The 14,242-nt window shown below is 46.2% G+C and overlaps 1 protein-coding gene across 1 annotated transcript in view; it reads left to right on the top strand.

Moving 5' to 3' along the window:
- VWA3B (von Willebrand factor A domain containing 3B) overlaps nt 1-14,242 on the top strand; it is a 1,052,517-nt gene that overhangs the window by 938,910 nt on the left and 99,365 nt on the right. The window contains exon 31 of the mRNA XM_078658240.1: nt 14,038-14,154. Coding sequence (XP_078514366.1) covers nt 14,038-14,154 — 117 coding nt within the window. The remainder of the gene's footprint in view (nt 1-14,037; nt 14,155-14,242) is intronic.

Below are 14,242 nucleotides of genomic sequence, written 5' to 3'. Positions count from 1 at the left end.
CAGTTTGAACCCAGCCATATGCAAATCAGTCATTATTGGCTCCTGTGGGAACAGTCCAGTCCGAACTGCTAGGCCATGTCCTCTCTGAACCAGAACACACGTTACCTAGGACGGGTTTGTCCTTGTTAGGGCTCATCAGCCAGGTATAGCTTGGTTCCAGTGACACAGTATGCACCAGACCCACGTCTGGGCATACCCATCACACTTAATCCGACACACTGAAGTATACAAAAAAAGTGATAGATGGGAATTGTTAAATTAATCTCAGCCACTGGTAAATACTCATGGCCACATCATGGTTTGTCGTTGTTTTTCACACCATGCAACCTCAGTTTGGACCCAGCCATATACAAATACGTCTTGATTCTGCCCCAATGGGAACAGTCCTGCCCAAACTGCCAGGCTAGATCCTCCCTGATCCGGAACACCAGCAGCCTGAGACCGGGTTCACCTTAGTTATATCTCATCTGCCAGGTTGAGCTTGGTTCCACTGATACAGTGTCCATGGAATCCACATCTGTGCAAACCTGTCCCACCTAGGGCAACACACTTAAGTATACAAAAAGCGAAGGATGAAGTGCTTGAATTAATCTCAGCCTCTGGTAATTACTTGGGTCCTCATCCCAACCCACTGTTATTTTGCACACCATGCAACCTTAGTTTGGGCCCAGCTACATGCAAATCAGTCTTGACTTTGCTCCAATGTGATCAGTCCAGCCTGAACACAAGCAACCTAGGACCAATCTCAGCCTAGTTAGGGCTCTTCAGCCAAGTATTGCTTGATTTCAGTGACACAATGTGTACTGGGCCCAGATGTGGATCCCAGGCTCACTGTGCCACTGGAACAAAGCTAGACCTGGTTGAAGAACTCTGCACAAGGGCGAATCGAATCGGGGTTGCATGTGTTCCGGTTCAGGGAGGACCTGGCCTGGCAGTTTGGGCTGGACGGTTTTCATGAGGAACAGGGTCAAGACTGATGTGCTTATGACTGGGTCCAAACCGAAGTGGCATGGTGGGTGTAGGAAAGTTTCCTTTTTGACATGGTCACCCCCAAATGTTTTGCCAGGTATTTGATCTGATTTTAACTGGAGTATCACTAGGTTCCTGCTCACCAGGTCTCCAGTGCTAGATCTCTTTCTCAATAACTGTGGAATTGCACCCCCTTTGGCAATACAGTTAGCAATCCATTTAAGTCACTAGTAAGTGGTACCCCTGGTATCTAGGACAAGGAGACTGAAGAGGGACATTAAGGGCTGCGGCATGAATTGTGCCACCCTAAAGGACCCCCTCACCAAATGCATACGGACTGCCACTGCAGGCTGCATGTTTTGGTGCAGAAAAAAGTGAAAACACGACATGGCACACATCCCTGTGTGCCTTGGCCACAGACACTGCATGTAGTATAGGCATGTCACCCTACAGCAGGGCGCTATACTAAATGTGAGGACATATCTGTTCAAGCAGATGTGCCCCTGTGCTGGTCCTGGGTAGCTTTTGTTTCGATTCAAGGAGGACCTGAACCGGCAGTGTGGGCTTGACTGTTCCCGTGAGGAATAGGGTGAAGACTGTTTTACATATGGCTGGGTCCAAACTGAGGTGGCATGGTGGGTGAGCAAGAGTGATTGCCAGTGACTGAGATTAATTCAAGCATTCCATCCATCACCTTGTTGTTTTTGCACCTGGTCCATGAATGCCATGCGCCATTCCTACTCCACTTCCTCTTCCACAAAGAGCTGAAAACTCATCTCTTCAAGCAGCACTTCATCACTGTGTAATGCCCAATTGACAGAACATGCCTCACGTGTTCCCACTCCAATCTGTTCCTAGTACATCATTTTTTTTTGCTCAGGGCTTTGCCACTCCATTTCACCTGTAGATGGGAGCTGTGATGCTTTAGCCCAGCCAACCTGTCCTTCCTCTTCCCCCTTATTCGCTACCCAGCGTAAAACACTCACTGTGAACAGTGTCCCATTGCTTTGTAGCTTTTTATGCAATATGTAAGAAAAATCAGGGATACATAAACAATGTAAAGCGAGGAAGAGGGAGCTTAAGATGCCTAAAAATCATAGAAGTCCAGTATGGCATCTGGCATCATATTCAAAAGGAGGGATTGGACAGGATGTGCCCTAACGGCTATGGCGATTGATATCAAATCTGGAGAACCAGGTTCAAGTCTCCGCAATGACGCTCAACATCCTGTGATTCTGGGCAAATCACTTAATCTCCCTGTGCCTAACAAAAATTAACGCGTCCTTGTGTACCGCATCTGGTGCTCATGTAAAGCGCTCTGATACCTGATACCTTCTGGTCAAGTTCGTGGTATATAAAACTCAAAAAACAAAATGTGTTTTCCAGCTCTCTCCCTTGTGTGCTTCTCTCCTCGCCAACACATGAACCCATGCTCCATGATGCTCTATCGCTTGTATGGTGCTCTCTTTCTCTCTTGTGTGAATCTCCCGCACTCCAGTGCCTTCTGTGTCGTTCTCTGCCTCGTGTTTTGCTCCCACCCAAACCCCTGTTGTACTCTCTCCCTCATGGGCTGCTTCACTCCACTCCCTTTATTCCCTCAGCCCACTTCCTGTTGCTTCCACCCACCTCCTCCTCTGACCCTCATAGTTCCTTTTTTTATTTGATGTTTTTGGAGGGAGCGGCAGCAAGTTGCTACCAGCCCTTTTGCTTTACAAAAACAGCTGATGCAGGGCTCAAATGTAATTTTTGTTTATTTGCTGATCCATCTTGAATTGATAAATAAAAAACAATGGCACCTGCATCCTTTTGTGGCCTTGTATATGCATGGTGATACATTGGCGCGCTTGTATAATGATGCTTGAATGATGACATGTGTATGCATCCATCATGATGCATGCACGCACCTACAAAATGATGTGGCCAAGTTATCACACCTTTTTTTCTTTTGGCCTGATGCTGTACAGCATCAGCAAAAAATGCTTTTTCCATTGCTGTATAGATTCGCCAAAAGGTATTTGCGAAGCCAGTAGGGCCCAAAGGCGAGACCTATTGGCTTTGCCAATGCTTGTTTTTTTGTTGCCAAGCAAAACTCCTACTAAACAAGAGAATTAGTCTAAAATAATATTTGTATTTGTATCTGGGTTTTATATCGCGCCAACTCACCGACAGGTCTCAAAGCGCTTCTGACCGAGTACAGCAACAAGAAACAAGAAGGAAGGATGTAAAATATCGGTCAATCTTACGGGGATGTGAACGCGTCCTTGAAGAGTAAGGTCTTCAGGGATTTCCTAAAACGGAGAAGATTGGGTTCTCTACGAAGCACCTCCGGCAGCTTGTTCCAGATGGAGGGAGCTTGGACTGAAAAAGATCTGCCACCTTTAGTTGCCAGTTTAAAGCGTGGGCAGGATAGCAGAAAGGAGTTGGAGGATCGCAGGGCGCGTCTAGGTTCATACACTTCCAGCCTATCTTTTATATAGGCCGGGGCCTGTCCATGAATTGCTTTGTGACAAATGCACATGCTCTTGAATTCGACTCTCTGCTTCATAGGGAGCCAATGTAATCTATAGAGCAGGGGGGAGGCATGGGTCCGCCTGGGAACTCCAAATATTAAGCGGGCTGCGTCATTCAGGATAACTTGAAGACGATTGATGGAATTTTTTGGGAGACCCAGGTATAACGCGTTTCCATAGTCGATTCTGGACACTATTGTGGCTGAAACAATAGTTCGGAGCATATTCATTGAGAGAAGGGGGACGAGCTTACGTAGCTGCCTGATCAGGTTAGTACAGGAGCCAACCACAGCGGACACTTGGTTGGTCATCGAAAGTTCCTGATCGATTTTCATACCGAGGCTCTTTACACTAGGGCACGGTTTTGGGGTAGGTCCAAGTTCTTGTGGCCAGAACAGATCGTTCCAGGGGGAAGTAGAGGTTGAGACTACGAGGACTTCCGTTTTATCTGGATTGATTTTTAATAAGTTGGACGACATCCAATTTACTGTGAACCGTAGTATATTTTGGGCTATGGACTGAGCCGATGTTGTGTTGTCGATACTCAGCAACAGCTGAGTATCATCGGCATAGTGAAAAACTTTACAGCCCATGCTTGCCAAGGATTCTATCAATGGCTGTAAGTACAGGTTAAATAAAAGTGGAGAGAGCGCGGACCCCTGCGGGACTCCACAAACTAAGGCGCCCACGTCGGAGACCTGATCTGCTAGCTGGATCCTCTGCATCCTCCCCGATAAAAAGGCCGTTAGCCATTGGAGAGCTAGTTCTCTTATCCGGGACCTGGCTAGTCTGTCCAGAAGCAGTGCATGGCTGACAGTATCAAACGCCGCTGAAAGGTCTAATAATATCAGGGCGGTTGGTTTTTTACTGTCAGCCATGCATCTGAGCTCATCCAGTACTGATAGCATTACTAGTTCCGTGCTATGGTGGGCACGGAACCCGGCTTGCCGCTCCTGGAGAAGATGGTGAGATTCCAGGAGGGATGACAGTGATTTTAACACATGCTGTTCTAGTACTTTCGATAGAAATGGCAGCTGGGAAATTGGCCTGTAATTCTTCAGGTTAGTTGGATCTGCCCCAGGTTTTTTTATCAGGGGTCTGACGCGTGCCTCTTTAAAGGTAGTTGGTAATGATCCAGTAGCTAATGAATTATTTAGGAGGTCTAAGATCTGGTCCTCTAAAATGGGAATTGCTAATCGAAAAATATCAGGAGGCCAGGGATCGGCGGGGGAACCTGATTTGGTAGATGTTACTAGTTGTCTAAGGGTAATGGAATCAATTTCGGGGAATCTAGTGATGATAGGGGTTGAGGAGTTTAGAGGGATCAATGGCATAGTATGTATAGTTGAATTATCATTCTTAATATCTGACAGTATGGTCACTACTTTTTCAAGAAAATATCCTTGGAAAGTGTCGCAGTCAATCAATGTATCTGCCTTTTCCTCTTTTTTGCTTAGTTCTTTCAGTATTTGGAAGGTTTCTTTCTGGATATTTGTAGCATTATTCATTCGTGTTTCATAGTAGTCCTTCTTGGCTGATACGATGAGCTTTCTATACAGTTGAAACGATAATCTGTATAATTCCCTGTCAGGGTCTTTTTTGGATTTCCTCCAGCATCTTTCAAGATAATGGAGCTTTCTTTTTTGATCTCGCTGGCTTTGAGTAAACCAGGGGGCCCCTTTTTCTACACCCTTTATTTTTTGTGTTTTTTCAGGGGCTATCACATCAATTGTTTGTCTGAGGGTGCTTGTAATAATGTCATAGTTTAGATCTAGGTCAGTGCCGTTTGATGGAATTGTGGCTTTCTGCTTATGTTTGGACAGGACTTTGGTCAGGGTTTCAAGGTTGACTTTTTTCCATTGGCGCACTTTTTTGGTTTTTAATGGGAGTTTAACCTGGGAATTGCTTTGTGGTATATTACACAAGATTAGGTAGTGGTCCGACCAGATGCAAGGTGTAATATTTGTAAGAGCCACCTTTGGTATAGAGGACCAGATGAGGTCGAGAATATGCCCTTTTATGTGGGTGGGGTCTCCACTACTTGTGCCAATCCAAGAGCGGTCATAGAAGTCTGCAGTTTCTGGGCTGATAGATCTTTATCTCTTTTATCCCAATGGACATTAAAATCACCGGTCACCACAATGTTTTTATAACGTGTGCATAGGTCCGATATTATAGGGAAAAAGAGATCATTGAATATTGGAGTACTTTGGGGCTGGCAGTAAACTGTTAAGATGATAAGACAGGAATTATTCATGGTGATTTTTATGCCCAATAAGTCGACGGCATTTGTAGTCTCGGTTAGGATTTTGGTCACCGTAAACTGTTTTTTAAAAATCGTTGCTACACCGCCGCATCGGGCCCCATCTGGCCCCATCTGGGCGGTTATGCCAGATCATATCATACCCGCTAGGGAGGGCGGCTATGATATCCGGGGAGGAGGTATCACTCAACCAAGTTTCGGTGAGTGTCAGGATGTCGATAGTCTCATCCTGTAAGAGAGTGAAGATTTCCAGCTGGTGTTTCTGTAGTGACCTAGTGTTGAGGGTAGCTAATTTTAAGGGGAGTAGAAGGCTACAATTCTTAGGGCTAGGAATACAGAGGATATTATTTTCCTTGAGAGTGGCGCATATGGTGGGAGACAGACTGTGCCTGTCGGAGTTCAGTGCTAGGAGATCATTAGTAGTGTAAGTAATGTGTGTGCCAGAGTTCCTGAGCCCTGAGCCCGATCGTGCGCGGACGGGCGCAGACGGGCGCAGACGGGCAGGATTCTGGCAGGATTCTGGCAGGATTCTGGCACGACTCTGGCACGACTCTGGCACGACTCTGGCACGACTCTGGCACGACTCTGGCACGACTCTGGCACGACTCTGGCACGACTCCGGCGCAGGTCCGGCGCGTCCGCTGTTCGCGTCCGCTGCGCGGAGCCATCACTGTCTGTTTTTATAGCGCTGTCAATCGCGTCACCAGCCCAGCCCGACCCAAGATGGCCGCCAAAACCGGCGCTCTGCCCTCGGCGTCAACACTCGGCCGAGAGCAGGACCGGAGCTTACAGGGAGGGGGTGAGAATGAATCTAAGGCACTACTAAGCGCAGGGGGTCTCAGCACACCTATTAACTCAGGTGTGAGCAAAGTGCAAAACAAATGTGAAACGAGTAAAATCAGCAATTTAAAATGCAAGGAAAGATAGGAGATCTCCCGGCTTCCGCCTCAGGAGGGTGAAAATGCGTGCAATGTCAGAATTACCTGCACACTAACCCAGGCGCCTTTTATAGCGCTGTCAATCGCGTCACCAGCCCGACCCAAGATGGCCGCCAAAACCGGCGCTCTGCCCTCGGCGTCAACACTCGGCCGAGAGCAGGACCGGAGCTTACAGGGAGGGGGTGAGAATGAATCTAAGGCGCTACTAAGCGCAGGGGGTCTCAGCACACCTATTAACTCAGGTGTGAGCAAAGTGCAAAACAAATGTGAAACGAGTAAAATCAGCAATTTAAAATGCAAGGAAAGATAGGAGACCTCCCGGCTTCCGCCTCAGGAGGGTGAAAATGCGTGCAATGTCAGAATTACCTGCACACTAACCCAGGCGCCTTTTATAGCGCTGTCAATCGCGTCACCAGCCCAGCCCGACCCAAGATGGCCGCCAAAACCGGCGCTCTGCCCTCGGCGTCAACACTCGGCCGAGAGCAGGACCGGAGCTTACAGGGAGGGGGTGAGAATGAATCTAAGGCGCTACTAAGCGCAGGGGGTCTCAGCACACCTATTAACTCAGGTGTGAGCAAAGTGCAAAACAAATGTGAAACAAGTAAAATCAGCAATTTAAAATGCAAGGAAAGATAGGAGACCTCCCGGCTTCCGCCTCAGGAGGGTGAAAATGCGTGCAATGTCAGAATTACCTGCACACTAACCCAGGCGCCTTTTATAGCGCTGTCAATCGCGTCACCAGCCCAGCCCGACCCAAGATGGCCGCCAAAACCGGCACTCTGCCCTCGGCGTCAACACTCGGCCGAGAGCAGGACCGGAGCTTACAGGGAGGGGGTGAGAATGAATCTAAGGCGCTACTAAGCGCAGGGGGTCTCAGCACACCTATTAACTCAGGTGTGAGCAAAGTGCAAAACAAATGTGAAACGAGTAAAATCAGCAATTTAAAATGCAAGGAAAGATAGGAGACCTCCCGGCTTCCGCCTCAGGAGGGTGAAAATGCGTGCAATGTCAGAATTACCTGCACACTAACCCAGGCGCCTTTTATAGCGCTGTCAATCGCGTCACCAGCCCAGCCCGACCCAAGATGGCCGCCAAAACCGGCGCTCTGCCCTCGGCATCAACACTCGGCCGAGAGCAGGACCGGAGCTTACAGGGAGGGGGTGAGAATGAATCTAAGGCGCTACTAAGCGCAGGGGGTCTCAGCACACCTATTAACTCAGGTGTGAGCAAAGTGCAAAACAAATGTGAAACGAGTAAAATCAGCAATTTAAAATGCAAGGAAAGATAGGAGACCTCCCGGCTTCCGCCTCAGGAGGGTGAAAATGCGTGCAATGTCAGAATTACCTGCACACTAACCCAGGCGCCTTTTATAGCGCTGTCAATCGCGTCGCCAGCCCAGCCCGACCCAAGATGGCCGCCAAAACCGGCGCTCTGCCCTCGGCGTCAACACTCGGCCGAGAGCAGGACCGGAATTTACAGGGAGGGGGTGAGAATGAATCTAAGGCGCTACTAAGCGCAGGGGGTCTCAGTACATCTATTAACTCAGGTGTGAGCAAAGTGCAAAACAAATGTGAAACGAGTGAAATCAGCAATTTAAAATGCAAGGAAAGATAGGAGACCTCCCGGCTTCCGCCTCAGGAGGGTGAAAATGCGTGCAATGTCAGAATTACCTGCACACTAACCCAGGCGCCTTTTATAGCGCTGTCAATCGCGTCACCAGCCCAGCCCGACCCAAGATGGCCGCCAAAACCGGCGCTCTGCCCTCGGCGTCAACACTCGGCCGAGAGCAGGACCGGAGCTTACAGGGAGGGGGTGAGAATGAATCTAAGGCGCTACTAAGCGCAGGGGGTCTCAGCACACCTATTAACTCAGGTGTGAGCAAAGTGCAAAACAAATGTGAAACGAGTAAAATCAGCAATTTAAAATGCAAGGAAAGATAGGAGACCTCCCGGCTTCCGCCTCAGGAGGGTGAAAATGCGTGCAATATGAGCCAAATAAAAACAAGTGAAAGTGAGGCTTGAACACTAAATCATGAATTAGACTTTAGAACAATCTGGAGGAATGTTAATTCTATATTGCTACTTATTTATCAATGGGCAACCACAATGCTCGGATGTCTGAATGTTATTATACAAGTATTCAAAGTTACTATACTCAATTGCATGAAACAAGATAATGACTGAGTGTGCTGAGTATGTTCCAATGAATCTCTGAAATCCCTTTACCCTGTAAATATTGATATTTATTGGAGTGATCTATGTTACTGACAACCTCCACACAACGCTACATACAATATAAGAATCCTACTTTGCATGGTAAAACTGAATGTATCTGGGCAGTGTGTCTAAAGGATTTGTTCTTGAACGACCTCTGTGACTTCAGGTCCACTAAGGAGTTAAAACATATTTTTGTCATAACATATTCGATTCTACTCCAGCCTTTGAGCTGATTTAACAAACTCTTATACTCGCTGATGTAGTCTTGACGGCCAATTTATACGAATTTGGTATAGGCAAATACGTTTATTAATATCTACAAGATACCCAAAAATATATTAGGTAACAGGCAACTAAGGTGCAAAATCTATTTGATTCTTTTTCACTGCCTATAAAATTGAATGTAAACTACTTAATTATTTCGATACCGATCAATAGGTTTTCCATTGAATTTGTCATTGAATTTTTCTATCATGTTGAGATGTATCCACAGCATGTTCCATTTTCTCGGAGCCCTCAACTCACTTTTCCCTTCTCGTAAAAGTAAAAGTTAGTGTAACACCATATCTAGACACACTGTTGCCAGCCATAACTGTACATCTAATGGGCAAATTCATGTTTTTTATTTTATTTTTTAATTTTTAACTATGCAACAATTGCGACAAAGCTCCAGCATACTCCCATAGTACCAAAGATCCAACTTTCATTCCACCTAGCTCTACTTTGACATTTCACAGAGCAGTGCTTAATTTGAGCAGGTGCTTTCAGGTGCTCAGCACCGGCACTTCTTTCACAGGGCCGGGGCTACGATTTCTGGTCCTGCAGGTGGTGGTATCAATATTAATTGTCCTACTTAAAATAAAAAGAACCACATACCTTGCATGGTGACGGGCTGGTATGTTTTCATAGGCAGGCACACATCTGTTCAGGCAGGCATGATTGTATATCATCACTTTAGTGATGATGTCGTCACGCTTGTCATGAATCCAATAAGTCATCCTTAACGAATCGCTTAAGTTCTATTCCCCAGGTCTGCTGCACCCTGCCACTGCCTGAGCCTAAGCCTCCCATTGGATAATTGTAGTGGGGGCCTGCATTGCTACTATCCTCAACGTGCGTGATGTGGCTGTGGCCCACCGCAACATGTGTGTGCTATGGAGTCACCTGCAGTTTCCATACGCTGCCTCTAAACATGCTAATTGCTGAGTGTGCTTGAGCCCAGTAAGTGCAACAGCCATACTCACGTCTCACAGGCATTGCAGCATTGCGGCTGAGGACAGTGCTTGCATTGTATGAGGCAGAGTCACAGCAAGCTGAACAGTGGATTCCTATGCCATCGTCATACCTGGACCAAACTAATCACAGGCAGCACTAGCATTGACATGACCTGCTGTGCTCAAGCAGCCTCCTGACCTGCAACAAACCCAGTCAAACCGCACTGATTAATATGTTCCAAAAAAGCATTTTCATTTGGTGTGCATTTTGTTTTCGCACTCATCAGTCGGTGTAGGTAAATAAGTAAATCGCATATCTTACGGGACAGTCAGCAGAGCATGGTTACAGGATAGAGACTGAGGCAGTGCGGGTGTTGAAAGTTGGGCACACCGGAGGGCAGCTCCTTGGCAGCATTTTCAGCCCCTGCACTTCATTTTTTACAAATTAAGCATAAAACAAAAAAATAAGTCAAGATTCTACAGTCCAATGTTGTAGTGAGATCACATTCAGCATAACAGACAAAAATCGGCTTCTACCAATGAAAGGTGAAGAATTTGATGTTATTGAAGTAGGCACCCAAAGCATCCTTGACTAACTCCACCCTTTTCCAAGTGTGTCACCATTCTCAGTTGAAACAGTGTCAACAGTCAGATGAGGTTAGTAAATTAGATAGTTACCCCAGATATCTTTCGGTCTCTGCTCTGGCTTGGCTACGTCCTAGAAGTGCTTTGCATGTTCATAATGGGTTGCTAGATCCAAGCCCAAGTCTCATACTTAAAGGAAGATTTCCTTATTCGGTAGCGGTGATATGGCTTTTAGACGGTGAAAGGGCAAGCCCAATGAAACAGGATTACAAAACTATCTGATTTGATAGAAGACCCAGTAGTAGCACCGCAGGTTCACACAGCATCAAAGTACCTGTAACTCCAGCAATAGCTTCCAAAATTTCAGTTCCGAAAGCTTACAGTGACAAGCATAAAAAAACACTCCTGCTTCCTGGAACACACATCCAGGACAGTTAGAGGTGAAAGGTGAGATAAATTTGCTATCCACAGCTACTGACATTGCACCATCTGGAATCTAGCATTTATGGAAGCCTCTTGCTATGCTCAGCGACGCACCTGCAATAGATGTCAAGGTTTTCACCGTCCATGTCTATTCCAATTTTGATTTCCTTACTGTTGACTTTCAAAACGAAAGCTGCTGAAAAATGTATATTTGAGACTATGTGGCCTCCATAAGATGACAATATGAATTGTAGTAACGAGTCAGTAGGAAGCATGCACAGTGCGGCCTCCCGCCATGCCTTCAAGCTAGTTTTCAAACTGGAGTACAGGATAATTGCATTAATAGACTGACACAGATTATGGTGTGAACCCATCTCGGAACACAGAATAGAGTCCTCAAAGATGTTTCCTCTTGTGGTAAGCCCACGTTAGCCCTACGCCAACAATCAATGAATCCCTCCTCATAGTGGTAGATATAGACGCCAGAGGAAAGGCAGAATAATAAATAGCATTAGGAAGCTGAGATTCCTAAATCACATCCCTCTGTACTTGAAGAACGCAACAGCTGGGTGGGATCAGTTAGCATAATGGACATCAGGAAAAAGGAAAAGAATTGATCAGCCGCTACTCTAAATCTGGTTCGTCCTTTCGGCATATGGGGCAAAACCCATCAAACCAGCAAGGAATGTGTGAAAATCAAAGTGTGTGAAGCTACCCCGTTACATTCGGTACATTCATTACAACGAACACCCACAGGCCTAATCCTTCCATCTACCTTATACCACACATGAGTCAAAGTAGCATACTAAGTTGATGACAAGGCTGAAACCTTATGCCTATGTATGAGTGCACCAAGATACTTAGGAGTCAGGTGCCTAGTGGAATGGAGAGCCTACATTTACAGATGCATTGGTAGACTCCGAAAACAAGACCTCTGACTTATTTCAACGAATCACAAGAACAACTGTTCCACCAAATTGCTCCACAAGATTTCTGCTCTATGTAGTGTTTCCCTCGTGTGTTTTATACATAATAAAACATCATCTGCACAGAGATGCACCAGGAACTTCACTCCGTACAGTTATAGCACATCCTGCTTTCTATCTGTATGTGATCACCAAAGATGTCATGCCCAAGTCAATGAGCAACAAAATATATGGCAACCTAGCCTGTTACCTCAGTGCAGATGGATTAAAAGCAGGAGTTCCCCATTAGTTTGAACCTTGTCCATAGGCAGTCTTTACAACAGACACATACATTTGTTAAATACCAGGTCAAATCTAAACCTCTGCAAAAGCTGGAATAGATAAATTAGTGACATAGAGTTAAATGCCTTCTCAGCATCCAGTATGGTAATCACTGGAATTCCCACTCTCCTACATCCAATGATTACTTTAAAGGACTTCAGTAGATTTCAAGCAGTTGACATGCCAAATATAAATCCATTATGACGAGGATAGACCAAAAACACTCAACGTGCTAAAATAGCCACCAGGATTTTAGTGTTAGTAATGATAATGAACAGCAGACGAAGGGAAGTGGAAATCAGAGGGTCCATGTTAAGGTTGGGTAGGACCATTATCGGGCCTCTCTGTGTATTGGTGGAAATTTATATTACATTCAATTTTGACAGAAAACATAATCCTATTTTTAGGTGCTGCATATTTTTTGCGCTTTCAGTAGGTGCATGGTTAATTGTTCATTGTCGTGTGAAACCAAGTGTTATGATAATCTTGTATTACATTTTAACGGGCAGATTTACACGCCCCTTGCTCCACCAGTGCGTCACTTTTCATGATGCACCGGCGGTGCATTTCATGTCCCCATATTTACAAGGACAGGAAAAGCCACCCTGCGTGACTTTTCCTGTCTTTGTAAATATGACCCCTTTACACGCAACACTTTGCTTGAAAGGGGAGTTCCATGGGTGTCGCTGTGGGTGTTCCTACGCAACACCCATGGAACCAGACACATTTCCAGATTTACGAGGAATTGCAAACCTGGAAATTCGTCCGAATGCTATGCCAACCTAGGGGTGGCGTTGCGAGGTGCAACAAGGAGAAATGTTTTCATTTCTCCTCGTCATTCTACAGCACACATAGAAAGAGGAAAATGCCTGTAGTGATTGTTTTTGTGCAGGAAGGTGACCCTTCCTGCACAAAAACAATTTCCGCTTGATGCAGGCCTCCTGGTGCAAGGGTGCCTGCGCCGGTGCATGGCAGCAGTTTGTGCGCCCAGCGCAGGGGAGAGCACAGTAATGCGACATATTATTGTAAATATGTTGCATTCCTGTGTATTAAAAATGCCGCAGCGTGGCACAGCCAAAGGGCGTGCGTTGCCGCGCTGTGGCACTTTCTTGTAAATCTGCCCCTGAGAGTTCATTAATCATCCTTTTTTCAGAATCATTATTTATCCAGCTTTCAACACTGGCTAATATATTCAGCACATTTATTAACCCCTTCTGTGCGGGGCTGTTTCCCCCGCTGTGCTGGGGGTGCGTACAGCGCCCCGGTGCTCATGATGAGGTCAGCTTGTCATGAGCTACGGCGCTCTGGTGCTCATGACGAGCTGAGCTCGTCATGACCACGCCCGTTTCAATGGAACGCTCAGCACAGCAGGGGAATCAGCCCAGCATGCGAGCGTTCCATGTAACGGCGCGGTCATGACGAGCTCAGCTCGTCATGAGCACCGGAGCGCCGTAGCTCATGATGAGCTGACCTCGTCATGAGCACTCAAGGAGTTGAATTCTTTCTTGTTCTAATGTACCTAAAACCTTCTAAGTAGCATGGACTATGCATACAAAAACAGCGCCAAAGGATTACATCCAATGAGAATTTGTAAAAAGACAGAAAATGTTGTAGTGCTGACAGACTCCCACTGATTTTCTTATTTTTCTCTCTCTCCTGCCCTCTATCACAGCTGACAATGATAACCCAGATGGGGCTGAACCAAAAAACCGTGGAATAAATGCAGCACACTTAACCCCTGGTCAGATGGTACTGTTCCGCAGTCCGCAAAATGGATGGTACCGCAAAGGTGAGCTATTTACCTCACGCCTGGGGCTGTGGAAGCAACATTTATACTATGCAAAATAACTTTGCTGGCCCATAATCATATTCATATT

The sequence above is a fragment of the Lissotriton helveticus genome, chromosome 8 (genome assembly GCF_964261635.1).
Source record: "Lissotriton helveticus chromosome 8, aLisHel1.1, whole genome shotgun sequence".
NCBI classification, from domain to species: Eukaryota; Metazoa; Chordata; class Amphibia; order Caudata; family Salamandridae; genus Lissotriton; species Lissotriton helveticus.
This window is presented reverse-complemented; position numbering and strand designations above follow the sequence as displayed.